This window comes from Microcaecilia unicolor, chromosome 9, assembly GCF_901765095.1.
Source record: "Microcaecilia unicolor chromosome 9, aMicUni1.1, whole genome shotgun sequence".
Lineage (NCBI taxonomy): Eukaryota > Metazoa > Chordata > Amphibia > Gymnophiona > Siphonopidae > Microcaecilia > Microcaecilia unicolor.
In genome coordinates, this window is record NC_044039.1 from 49,132,211 (window position 1) to 49,146,364 (window position 14,154).

The 14,154-nt window shown below is 48.7% G+C and overlaps 1 protein-coding gene across 2 annotated transcripts in view; it reads left to right on the forward strand.

Annotated features, from left to right (window-relative positions):
• The window catches only part of ITFG2 (integrin alpha FG-GAP repeat containing 2), a 272,555-nt gene that overhangs the window by 85,280 nt on the left and 173,121 nt on the right, over positions 1 to 14,154 (forward strand). For both annotated transcript variants that reach the window (XM_030214748.1, XM_030214747.1), the window contains exon 6: positions 2,770 to 2,918. In XM_030214748.1, the coding sequence (XP_030070608.1) occupies positions 2,770 to 2,918 (149 nt within the window). The remainder of the gene's footprint in view (positions 1 to 2,769; positions 2,919 to 14,154) is intronic.

Below are 14,154 nucleotides of genomic sequence, written 5' to 3' on the forward strand. Positions count from 1 at the left end.
AGAGGAAGATTTTAATACATGCCCCCCCACCCCACCCTGCCTTGGCTCCACCCACTCTACTGGTAGACTTGTACCAAGTAGAGCGCTGCTGAGCCCGGTACTCGGGCTAGGTTCTGCTTGGCGGCTGGACAACCGGGTTTCACCTGCGCTGACTGCCATTCCCCAGAGGTTGAGCCCCTAGGTGCGGGCGGCCTGCAGGACTTACGGGACGGAGCTGGAAGCGGGGTGATGAATGTATTGGCCAGGTAGGCAGCAAGTCAAGAGAGTAATCCAGGTACAAGCGGCAGTCAGTAGGCAGGCAAGAGAGTAATCCAGGTACAGGCAGAAGTCAGTAGGCAGGCAAGGTGCAGGCGGCAGTCAGGCAGGCCAGAGAGTAATCCAGGCGGCAGTCAGTAGGCAGGCCAGAGAGTAATCCAGGTGCAGGTGAAAGTCAGTAGGCAGGTGGCAGGCAAGAGAGTAATCCAGGTGCAGGCAAAAGTCAGCAACGAGGGACCAGTAGATAAGAAGCAGACTACAGAGTTAGAAACACCTACCAAAGTAGAAGCTGAAGCATGGAGTCCAGGGAGAGCTCAGCTGATAGTGCTGGCATCTGACATCAGCAGGGAGAAGGGGCACAGCCATAGGACAAGAGCAGGGGAAGGAGGAACTGGAAGACCAATCAATAGGAGAGAAGCAAGGGAAGCCAGGCAGAGGAAGAGCAGACCCAGGTGGGTGGAAGCAAAGCAATTAAGGAGCCTGCAACCACCGCTCTCTGAATAAACCCAGAGAGGACTACACACACATGGCTCAGGCAGTGCTAGTCAAGTGTGCGTGTTGACGGGACCCCACACAGCCCGAGGATGCCACTTGCGTTTAGGTAGGGGACATAACATCTACATTGCTCTGCCCCCTGGCACACCTCAATGCCATGGCTATTTCAGAAAATATTTTATTTTATTTATTAGCCTAATACCTTTTCAACTAGCTTTCAGAGGCCAAAACCTTCTGCCTCAGGTCGGGTCAGGACCGTATAATGCAGTTATACCTAGATTGTAAGCTCTTTGAGCAGGGACTGTCTATGTCAAATGTTCAGCGCTGCGTGCGTCTGGTAGCGCTATATAAATGCTAGTAGTAGTAGTAGTAGTTATGGTATCCTCTCCTGACCTCAGGAAGGAAGTGCTGGTCTCTGAAGGTTAATCAAAAATGTTTTACATTCAGTGACGGTATCAACTTATGTTATATGTTGTGTTTTATTTGCATTTATTAACCTTTATTAACACAGCTACCACATTACTTTACTTTATCCTAAATTAAAAATAAAATTATTTTCTGTACCTTTGTTATGTGGCTATTTACTTTTCGTAATTGTGTTGGTCCCAGTCTCTTGATTCTGCTTTCCTTTGTCTTCTCTTAACTGTCTTGCCAGGGTTTCCTGTCCATTTGTCATTTTTTTTCTTTCCTTTTTCATTGTTTTCTTCAATTTATTTTTCTGTCTTTCTCTCTGTTCAGATTTAATTCATTCTTAATATCCATTCTTTAATTTCCCTCTTTTTACTTCATTTACCTATGGCTTTTCATCTTTTCCTTACTTTTGTTCTCTCCATGCCCCTTCCTCTTAATCTCCAGTCTTTACATAAGTATTGCCATACTGGGAAAGACCAAAGATCCATCAAACCCAGCATCCTGTTTCCAACAGTGGCCAATCCAGGTCACAAATACCCGGCAAGATCCCAAAAATGTACAAAACATTTTATACTGCTTATCCCAGAAATTGTAGATTTTCCCCAAGTCCAATTTAATAGTGATATATGGACTTTTCCTTTACGAAGCTGTCTAAACCTTTTTTTTTTAAATCTGCTAAGCTAACTGCTTTTACCACATTCTCTGGCAACAATTCCAGAGTTTAATTACACGTTGAGTGAAGAAAAATTTTCTCCGATTTAGTTTTAAATTTAGACGCCCAGTCTCCCAGTCTCGTAAGGTCCTCTTGTTATTTTTCACAATCCTCCCGCGATTTAACGACTTTTAATAACTTTGTGTCATCAGCAAATTTAATTACCTCACTAGTTACTCCCATCTCTAGGCCATTTATAAATGTTAAAAAGCAGCGGTCCCAGCACAGAGCCCTGGGGAACCCCGCTAACTACCCTCCATTGAGAATACTGACCATTTAATCATACTCTTTGTTTTCTATCTTTTAACCAGTTTTTAATCCACAAGAGGACAGTACCTCCTATCCCATGACTCTCCAATTTCCTCTGGAGTCTTTCATGAGTACTTTGTCAAATGCCTTCTGAAAATCCACTTGGGAAAATCCACTGCTTATTTCTGGGATAAGCAGCATAAAATGTATTGTACTGTTTTGGGATCTTGCCAGGTACTTGTGACTTGGATTGGCCACTGTTGGAAACAGGATACTGGGCTTAATGGACCTTTGCTCTGTCCCAGTATTGCAACACTTATGTACTTAAGTATAAATGTATAACTTCCTTGGGTAGTTTTTCAAAACAGAAGTATACAAGTACTTCATTTTGAAATTGTCAATTCCTGTCAAACTAACATAGGCATACTATTTGAGTATGCTTTCAATTAGAAAATTGCCCCCAAAATGAGCAGAGAGGGGTCCACTTTCCCAATTCACTTTTGCCATGCGTATATCCTGCAGCAAGATGGATTATGGCTACAAAATTGAAGGGGTGAGAGTAAGCCAGTCTGTACATTCAAGTGAGACAGTTGAATATAGGTGTATAACTTTAAATTGATAACCACATGTCTTTGTGCTTGAGCCAGGTGGACAGCTTGTCTGTGAATCCGAGTCTTGATGGAACTCCTGAGCTAATGGTATCTCAGCCTGGCTGTGCTTATGCAATCCTGCTGTGCACCTGGAAATCAACCCAGCCATATCTAGCAGAAGATGAAGCCCTGTCGGCAGCCTGCAGGTGAGACAAACCTGGGATTTGTTTTATCTATATCTATAGAGGGGAATATAGCTCAGTGTCAAATATTTGAACAGACGTTCAAATATTTGAAGGGTATTAATCCGCAAACGAACCTTTTCCGGAGATGGGAAGGCGGTAGAACTAGAGGACATGAAATGAGATTAAAGGGAGGCAGACTCAAGAAAAATGTCAGGAAGTACTTTTTCACGGAGAGAGTGGTGGATGCTTGGAATGCCCTCCCGCAGAAGGTGGTGGAGATGAAAACGGTAATGGAATTCAAAAATGCGTGGGATAAACATAAAGGAATCCTGTTCAGAAGGAAGGGATCCTCAGAAGTTTAGCGGAGATTGGGTGGCAGAGCTGGTGGTGGTGGTGGTGGGGGGGGGGGGCTAGTGTTGGGCAGACTTATACGGTCTGTGCCGTGAGGATGGCAGATACTAATCAAGGTCAGGTATACACAAAAGGTAGCATGCACATATGAGTTTATTTTGTTGGGCAGCAGACTGGATGGACCATGCAGGTCTTTCTCTGCCATCGTCTACTATTTTTCCATCAGGCTTATTTTGGAAAGTGATCGCCAGGCATCTTCCGACATAAATTGGGAGATGGCCGGCGATCTCTCAAAAGCGTCGAAATTCGTTTAATTGAAAGCTCCTTTTTTGACACAATCGCCACTTTCCCATCGCCGAGCTGGCGAAAGTTCAAGGGGGCTTGTCGGCGGCGTAGCGAAGGTGGGGCATGGGTGTGGCTACCAGATTGCCGGCTTTCGCGGATAATGGAAAAAAAAAAGCGGCGTTATGCAGTATTTCGCCGGGTTTACTTGGTCCTTTTATTTCCACAACTAAGCCTCAAAAAGGTGCCTCAACTCACCAGATGACCACCGGAGGAAATGGGGAATGACCTCCCCATACTTCCCCAGTGGTCACCAACCCTCTCCCACACTAAAAATTAAAAATAAAAACCTTTTTTGTCAGCCTGTATGCCAGCCTCAAATGTCATACCCAGCTCCCTGACAGCAGTATGCATGTCCCTGGAGCAGTTTTTAATGGGTGCAGTGCACTTCAGGCAGGCAGACCCAGGTCCATCCCCCCCCCTACCTGTTACACTTGTGGTGCTAAGTGTTGAGCCCTCCAACCCCCCCCCCCCAAAACCCACTCCCCACAACTTTACACCACTACCCACAACTTTACACCACTACCATAGTCCTTATGGGTGAAGGGGGGCACCTACATGTGGGTACAGTGGGTTTTGGGGGGGATTTGGGGGGCTCAGCACCCAAGGTAAGGGAGCTATGCACCTGGGAGGTATTTATACATTTTTTAAACATTTTTAGAAGTGCCCCCTAGGGTGCCCAGTTGCTGTCCTGGCATGTCAGGGGGACCAGTGCAGTACAAATGCTGGCTCCTCCCACGACCAAAGGACTTGGATTTCGCCGGGTTTGAGATCGCCGGCATTTTTTTTCATTGAAAAACAAAACCGGCCAGCTCAAACCCGGCGAACTCTGGCAGTTGGCCGGGCTAAACCGTATTATCGAAAAAAAGATTGCCGGCCATCTTTTTCAATAATACGGTTCCGGCCAGCTATTGCACCGCCGCCAAAATAGATCGCTGGTGATTTATTTCGCCGGCGACGTTTGATTATGCCCCTCTATGTCTAAAGCTTAACTCTATTATTAGTAGCAGAGAAATGACTTTGCTCTGGTACTTCGCTTTCTGGACACGTTCTAATTTGAGCCATTTAACTGATACGCCTTATTCTGCTTGTTCACCTTGCTGAGTTATATACCTAGAACAAACATCCTGAAATGATGTCATGTTCCCCCTCTAGCCATGAACTTCCCATGTGGACTTTTCAGTTTGCTCACTTATCTGTCTGTTGCAGTGGGGTTTGGGTTGACCCAAATCCAGTTTAAACACTTTTTTTCTTTGAGGTTGCTTTTAATTCTTAAATACGCCTTTTAGTAAATACACTGTCTCATAGAATCCCTCTTGCTGGTCATGTTCATTTGGAATAGAACAGAAATATCCTTTCCCAGATTTAAAATGGTCTTCAAAATCTACCTTTTTGTAATGTTCGTTTGTAATGAAATGGAAATATCCTTTCTCAGGTTTGAAGTGGTTCTCAAAACCTACCTTTTTAAGCAGGCCTATCCTGACCAGTGTTGGAGAGAATGGTGTGCCTCGTCTAGCAGACTTGTTGTGCTCTCTGTGGCAATGTCAAAGTATCCAGACATAGTATGCATAAATATTTCATTATCTGGTGACTAATTCTTTAATTACCTAATCCCTCTTTCTCTATCCTGTCAAAATAAGTGGTGTTCCTTTCTAGTTAGGGGAATAAACTGTATATGTTTTTCTAAATCACCTTGTCATGATGGCAGGGTTTTTCTTGACTTACAGTAAGCTCTGTAGAGCAGGGACTTTCTCCTTTGTGTACCTGTACAGTGCTGTATATGCTTAGTAACTCTTCACAACTATTTAGTAGTAGATATGGAAGGGCATTTTTGATATGATGTTCAATTGGCAAAATAAACGTTAATTGGAAAACATTTAAAAACTGAAGTCCATAATAGAAGAAAAAAATTAAATGTTTTCCGATATTCAAAAATGCACAAAATGTTTTGAAAGATGACTTACCAAAAGTGTCATAGATATTCGGAGATAAATGTTTCTGCCGATAGAAAATACTCTACCCTAATCGTGCAATGGCAATGGTCCCCAGGTTGAGAAAACATCTGTAGCAACGCCAGGACGTTCCCTCCACATGCAAAATGTGCATATGTACTTCTGCATGTGAAGGAAAGTTCCTCAGTGTGTCCAGCTATGTGTTTGAGAAGGGAGAATAATTTCTCTGTGCAAGAGGGAGAGCTCCTGGTCCTTCTGTGTCTCGGGCACAGGAGACAAATCAAGAAGCACTACCATCCCCTGCCCCCACAAGTCTCCATGAAGGCATGGAAATCAATAAGGAGTAGCTTGGAAAGGTGAGTGTGAAGCATTTTCCCCCAGGATCACAGCACCACTTAAGTGCAAGCACCATACATAGGTAGGGTCACATGCACTGAGGTCCCTTTGTTGTTGCAATACATGTTGTTTTTTCATAAGAAAGGAAAAAAAAACATTGCTGAACTCAAAATATCCAATAATAATTATGACTCCCCCCCCTCCACTAACCATGCACTTTTAAAATGAGGGGCTACACATATCTGCCCCCTCCCCCGCATCCTGGCCCATGCCTACATTCTGATGGGAACATTGGCAGTAGCTCACTAAAGTACTTTGAGCTACCCAAAGGCACATCTGCTTTATTCCACTGCCCATACCCACCTCCCAGTAACAGTGCACATACTCCATGGAAAGGCCCCCATGCCACCACAGCTCACATTGCACCTGTGCCAGTGCAGTGCATACTCACTTCAACCTCCTTCCCATTCTGCCTTATGCCATCTGTCACAGATTATGTGAGGAGCATCACACAACATGTTATCCAAAATATTAATATATGTGACACCAAGAAGGCCCATCACCTAAATCTTGTCTCCACCATCATGTGTTTTGCAAACGCTTTGGAACGCACTGGAACCTTGAGTAATTCCAGCACCAGTACAGGCATGTCTGGCATGAAGACCCTGTTCTAATCCGGTGCATGCGGGAGTGCCTCGGGGCCTGACGTAAGTACCACAGACATAGCACCCCTATAACAGCTCAAGAGTATTCAGCTACCCTTGTTATAGTGTGCTGCCAACTCCCAACCTATGAGATGACATGGAAAGGAAGAGAGAAATAGTAAAGCCCGTTGGTCAGCATCCTCCAGTAACCAATGCAAAAGTGCTCAGTGTGTCACACACACCTACCTAGCACATTGCAGCTCTTATGGCAGGGGATATAAAACAGTAACCCTAAACACCCACAGTGGGAAACAAACCCACATCCCCTGCATTCAGGGCACATAGCCCTAACCCCTATGCCAAACACGCATCTGACAAAGGAGTGTTCAAGGAAGGCTGTCATAGCATCAGTTGTCCCCCAAATGGGTGGTCTCACATGCTCCCTAACCCACACTCATTGGATATACCATTGTCTACTCCAAAGGTTGATATGTTGCTCTGTTGAGACAGCATGGGCATAATTATACATATATAAGAAATTATATTAAGTGTTAATTCTGTTTAAAAATCTGGGGTTTAAAAGTTTGGTGTTTGAATTCAACTTTTTCACCCTGCAAGTGAAGGAATGCCAGCTGGATTTAATTACTTAGAAAGGTCAGAGACAGAAACTTTCTTTGACACCTTGTGAGTGATGGATTGCTAATGCTAGCACATACATCTGTATACCATTAGGCATACTGAACGGCTCTGTAGGCAGATTAAAGGATTAGTTTAAAGTGTTTAGAAAGAGGCAATAGTTAGATTTTAGATATTCTTGAATTCTGATTTCTGTGTATTTTAGAATATGTCTTATAAGGATGCTTATTTTAGAATATGTTTATTCTGTGTAGTTAATATGTAGAATACCTTTTTAAATCTAATGTTTGTTCAACTCTTTGCCTTACGTTCTGAGTAGGACTGCAGTGAAAAGGTCAAGCATCTGGTTTGACTTATGTACAGTCCTAGGTGGTTCAGTGTATGAAGCTAAGAGGTCAGAGAAGTCAACTCTCTTCTCCTTGATTGATTAGCTAAGTATAGGAATGGTCCTTAAAGTAATAACAAACTATAGCTGTATGCTATTAAGTAAGACTGGCCCTTGACCCCTTAATGAATGCCAGAGTTCAGTTAGCAGTTAGTATGAAGTTGACTAGGAATATGAGAATGTCCCTTAGCCCCTAAATGAACTCAGTTTAAGCTATAGCTGAGAAATTAATCATAATGAAAATGTAAGAGATGGGAGCCACAATGTCTAGTGTGAGAGGCCCCAGGTCATAGGTCAGTTTGAGAAATGTCTGAAACCTATGTAACTGATATTTGGAATATATGTATGGTAATAATTAGTTCAGACAGGGTAATTATTCTTTACCATCTGGAGAGTAAGGGGGGCTAGGAGGGAGATAGGACGGTATATAAGTGGGAGTAGAAGCAGCTTACGTCAGAAGGAACAGACAGAAGAGGGAGAGACAGCAGAAGAGAAGGAGCTGAGACAGAAGCCACAAAGACACAGAGAGCTGAGAAAGAGAAGAAGAGACTTAATGCTGATGTCCTACTTTGTTTGCTGGCAAATAAAGAAGATTTCTCCCTCATTCTGGTGTGTGCTGTTTGACTCCTGAAGTACCACAGATTCTGCTAACAATAGGGGTAATTCATGCATCAATTCCTGCAACACTGTGAGACATCCCTCAAGGCCTAAGCTGGGGGCCCCTGAAATCTTCATATTATAGTGGTCCCCCAACCCCCGCTATTGAAATGCCTACCTATGTGTACACTTCCTTTCCCCCCAGGCACCCCTAAAGTGTGGGCACAAGTCATGGTGTGATGTGCAGCCACCGTCATCAGTGAGAGCCCTAAAACAGCTAGCATCAGTACCCCACAGATATCCCCAGATCTAGGTTTTCCACCTTGACGTCTGGAAAGTGCCTTTCTCCTACGGGTCTCAACAGAGGTGGCAAGAAGGATCGGCAGCTCCGACAGGGTCTCCTGCCATCTCCCATTCAGCTGTATGACACATAGGCATGGAGATGCACCCCCCCCCCCCCACACATTCCTGACAAAAACGGCAACAGTGGACCCCATCGGTGTAACAGTGCACCGCCATACTACCTCACAGCGAGTGCCTGCTCACCCAGGGCCCTCCAGGTTCAGATCCCATCCTGTGTGCTCATAGCCAGATCACCCTCACAGGGGACAAACCCTTCTGATATCATTGCCTCTGCATTTCCCTGCTATGTCATCTCATTGGTACTACACCTCAGACATGTTTCCCAGGTAACAACTGCCCCCCCTCCCCCAGTTGTCCTTGTCTTTGCTTCCCAAGAGCCAGCTGCACCACTCTGAAAGCCATGTAGGTTGTGTTGATCTCAATTAGAAACCTTTTACACACACAAAGCACCCTCCAGCCCTGAGAAGAGCCTACCCAGGACCAGCCTGCCCACGAGAGAGCATAGGAGGAGGTTGAAATGGACCCTAGGCACTGGGAGGTGCCACCCCTCCCCCTCCCCCCCACAATCATTGGAGACCGATGAGGGGGAGGACCACTAGAGGGGGAAGAAGGTGTGCAGGAACAGCCTGCCACCCCCCAGCAGCTACACTGAAGGACATCAGCTGAGGGCTCCCATGAAATGGCTGCCGTGCCTGTAGGTGGGTCCACCCACCCAGATATCAAAGTCTAGCTCCTGCTGTAAGTCTCAGCCATGCACAGAGACTTGCAGCAGGAGCTGGTGGCCCAGTTTCAACTGCTGGCCCAGATTGTAACTGAGCTGAGGATGCTCTGTCAGGAGTGGCCCCGTCAGGAGTGGGGGCAGTCTCATTGAGCTCAATGGAAAATAACCAGCGTATATATAGTTCTTGGTGTTTTCTGGGTAGTAATACAATGTTTACAGTTTCTGACATACAAAGGTCTGTATCTCCACTGTGTAAAAAAATGTGTTGATTTCCTGATATGCAAGGCTGACAGGTGCTGTGGTGCCAACGCTTCTAGGCAAGCTCTGGGAAAAGGAGACTGCAAAAACTGGGGGGAGGGTGACAGATGGGGAGAGAAGTGTCCAAAAGTCCTTTAGTATCCACAATTGGAGCAGCTTCCACTGAATGTCAAGTGCTTGACCAGAGGGCTGTGTTAATGGAGAGGGATCTAATCCTGTAGCATAAGATGGCCCTGTGGGACTGAAATCTGGCCTCCCTGAATCCCAGGCCACACTCCAAGCCATCATGCTGTGCCTCCAGTAGGCCAAAATTAGGTGATGACAAATGTTTTAGGGCCTGCCACAGCTAGCGATAAAGGTGGAACTAACATTTCCCACCACAGCTTGACACAGGTGTAAGGTCTATGCAAGCTTCTACAGCAGAAGTCCAGAAATCTGGCTCGCCTGAAAATCCGGACCACCTGAGAATCCGGACTACAAATGCTGCACACCTTCTCCCTCTTGTTCTGTTGTCTCTTCCTCCATTCCCAGCCCTGCCCACGACTTGCTCTCACTCCCCTGCCAAACATCTGGTGTACCTTTTCAGAAGTAAGCAAGTCTTCTGAGCTGCAGAGCCAGTAGCAGCCTTACTTATAGGCTGTCTCCGGCCTGCACCGGGTCTTCTCCTCTGACCCATCCTTCTCTTCTGAAAACAGGAAGTTTCAGCAGAAGGAGTGCGATTGGTCAGAGGGGAAAGGCCTGGTGCAGGCCGGAGGCAGCCTGTGAGTAAGGCTGCTACTGGCGCTGTAGCCCGGAACACTTGCCTCTGAAACGGTACACTGGGGGTGGAAGTGAGAGAGCTGCGGGCAGGGCCAGGAGGGGAGGGAGAGACGCCAGACCATGCAGAGAGAGGGAGGGCTTAACCACAAGGGGGTACTTGGGGACCTGGACCCCCATCTGTGGGCTCAGGCATTTTCTTAAGCTGCAGAGACAGAGTTGGGATAATGCTGGATAGAGGAGAGAGATGCAGATAGAAACGGGGGTGGGGGGGGGAAGAGAGACAGGGTGATGCTGGATGGGGGGGCAGAGATAGATGGGGTGATGCAGGATGGGGGGGAAAGAGACATGCAGAGAGAGAGAGAGACACTGGATAGGAGCATTCTATATTTGTTAATGAATAAATCAACAAATTTTGCCTGTTTATCTCTTCTTTATTCTTCCATAAATTTGAATTTTAAAAGTACTAACTGAGGATCCAGAAAATCTGGATTGACCCAATCCCTGAGCAGTCCGGATCTTTGAACTTGTAGTGTACCTAGTTCTCGGAGGGGGGGAGCACGCAGGACAGAAGTCTCCCTTTCCACTCCCTTCTCCCAGATCATGGCTTTGTGGTGGTTCCCCAGCTGACTCATGAGGCTAGATATTGCCCGGTCAGGTCCTGGGGCCAGGCCGGTCTCTTAGTTGTTGAGGAGATGGCCAAAACAAATGTCTGAGAAAGGAAAGGGCACCCTTTCAAAAGAAACCAGACAAAAAAAGTCCCTGACAAAAGGGCCTGACAAAATAGGCTCCTGACAAAAGGGCCTGATGAAATAGATTTACTGAAAAAGTGACTTGTCACTTGAAAGTCCTGGCACCTGCCTACGGCTTGACTTCACTATCCACACTTGGTATCTAGTGAGAATCATAAATCTGCTTGACAAGATAATCCAGCTTGATTATGGAGGTTTCCCTGCCCTGTTTTGTGTAGAGTTTATTCGCCGAGGACAAGCAGGCTGCTTGTTCACGACTGGGTTGACGTCCACGGCAGCCCCCACCAACCGGAAGAAAACTTCGCGGGCGGTCCCGCATGAAGGGCATGCCCACCGCGCATGCGCGGCTGTCTTCCCGCCCGTGCGCGACCATTCCCGCTCAGTCTTTTCTTTTCCGCGCTGGAGAGAGCCGTGTTCGTCTCTCTCTCTGTCAGCCTCGGAAACCGGATCGCGCTTTCGCCGCAAATTTTCTTTTTCTCTTTTTCTCTTTTCGTTGTTCTCCGTTTTTTCTATTTAGTTAAAAAAAAAAAACGCTGAACTTTGTTTTCCCTCGTCTCTTAGCGGGGGCGCGCGATTTATTTTCGAGGTGTGAATTTTACTGCCACCATCAACGACTTTGACTTCGCCGACGCGATTTTTCCGTCGATGTCCTCGAAGGTCCCGAGTGGATTTAAAAAGTGTGGTCGGTGCGGCCGGCATATCTCGCAGACCGACACTCACGCTTGGTGCCTCCAGTGCCTCGGGCCGGAGCACGATACCAAGACGTGTACTTTGTGTCTCGGTCTCCGGAAACAGACACAGATAGCGAGGCAAGTTCTTCGGGACCGTCTTTTTGGAACTTGCGCCGGCCCCTCGACGTCGACTTTGACGGCATCGGTATCGATGTCCACGAAATCGGCACCGATGGCATCGACCCCAGGAGCACAGGTCCCGTCGGCCCGCAGGTCCCCCGGTGAAGGCAGGGGTGAGAGGCCGCGGGGGCAATCGGCCCCGGTCACTCCCTCTACCCAGGGCCCTCGAGACCGAACCCTGTCGGACCCGATCCCTCGAGGCTGAGGGGGATCGACCTCCTCCTCCTCAGTTCCACCAAGCGCCGATGACGGGCACCGCAAAAAGGCGAAGAAGCACCGTCATCGGTCGCCCACGAAGCATCTGGCTCCCGGCGCCGGGGGTGAGTCGACGCCGAGGAAGCGGCAGCGTCGAGAGGAGAGGTCCCCCTCTGTAGTAGAGGTACCGCCACATCAGGGTTCCAGCACTTCGGTGCAGTCTCCTGGACCCGAACAGCTTCTGGCACCGACGCCTCTACCGGCCCCCTCGCCTTTCCTGACAGCGGGCCTGGACAAGTGCCTCCGAGCAATCCTTCCGGGGATTCTGGAAGGGCTGATGCGCCAGACTGTGCCGGCGCCGGGGTGCTTGCGCCCTCGGCGCCTTCGACGCCGCTTGCGGTACCGGTCTCGACCGCCACGCAGGTGGAGTCCCCGTCGACGTCAATGGAGGGAGCTTCATCCCCACCGGCGCGGGAGTCCACCGCTCGACGACACCACCGAGGCCTCGGTGCCTCGACGTCGAGCCGGGCCCGGTTGAGGACTGAGCTGCACGAGCTCATGTCCGACACCGAGGAAGAGGCCTCGTGGGGGGAGGAGGAGGACCCCAGATATTTCTCCTCAGAGGAGTCAGTGGGCCTTCCCTCCGACCCCACTCCTTCACCATAGAGAAAGCTCTCGCCACCTGAGAGCCTCTCCTTTGCCTCCTTCGTCAGGGATATGTCTATTTGCATTCCCTTTCCCGTGGTCTCTGTGGATGAGCCGAGGGCTGAGATGCTCGAGGTTCTCGACTATCCATCACCACCTAGAGAGTCCTCCACGGTGCCGTTGCACAATGTCCTCAAAGAGACACTGCTTCGGAACTGGTTGAGACCACTATCTAATCCCACCATCCCCAAGAAAGCAGAGTCCCAATACAGAATCCACTCGGACCCAGAGTTAATGCGGCCCCAATTGCCTCATGACTCGGCGGTCGTGGACTCTGCTCTCAAGAGGGCACGGAGTTCGAGGGATACCGCCTCGGCGCCCCTGGGGCGGGAGTCTCGCACTCTGGACTCGTTTGGGAGGAAGGCCTACCAATCTTCCATGCTCGTGACCCGCATCCAGTCTTACCAGCTCTACACGAGCATCCACATGCGGAATAATGTGAAGCAACTGGCGGACCTGGTTGACAAGCTCCCGTCGGAGCAGTCCAGGCCTTTTCAGGAGGTGGTCAGGCAGCTGAAGGCGTGCAGAAAGTTCCTGTCCAGGGGTATATATGACACCTGTGACGTGGCTTCTCGTGCTGCGGCCCAAGGGATAGTGATGCGCAGGCTCTCATGGCTGCGTGCCTCTGACCTGGACAACCGCACCCAGCAGAGACTGGCCGACGTCCCTTGCCGGGGGGATAATATTTTTGGCGAGAAGGTCGAGCAGCTGGTGGACCAACTGCATCAGCGGGAAACCGCCCTCGACAAGCTTTCCCACCGGGCACCTTCAGAATCCACCTCAGCAGGTGGACGTTTTTCCCGGGCCCGGCAGGCTGCACCCTACGCCTATACCAAGCGTAGGTACACCCAGCCGGCCCGAAGGCCTCGTCAGGCACAGGGACAGTCCCAGCACGCTCGTTCCCGTCAACAGCGTGCGCCTAAGCAGCCCCCTGCGCCTCCACAGCAAAAACCGGGGACGGGTTTTTGACTGGATCCATGGGAACATAGCCGCCCTCAAAGTGTCCGTATCGGACGATCTGCCGGTCGGAGGGAGGTTAAATTTTTTCACCAAAGGTGGCCTCTTATAACCTCCGACCAGTGGGTTCTCCAAATAGTGCGGTGCGGATACGCCCTGAATTTGGCCTCCCTTCCACCAAATTGTCCTCCGGGAGCTCAGTCCTTCAGCTCCCATCACAAGCAGGTACTTGCAGAGGAACTCTCCGCCCTTCTCAGCGCCAATGCGGTCGAGCCCGTACCACCCGGGCAGGAAGGGCAGGGATTCTATTCCAGGTACTTCCTTGTGGAAAAGAAGACAGGGGGGATGTGTCCCATCCTAGACCTGAGAGGCCTGAACAAATTCCTGGTCAAAGAAAAGTTCAGGATGCTTTCCTTGGGCACCCTTCTGCCAATGATTCAGAAAAATGATTGGCTA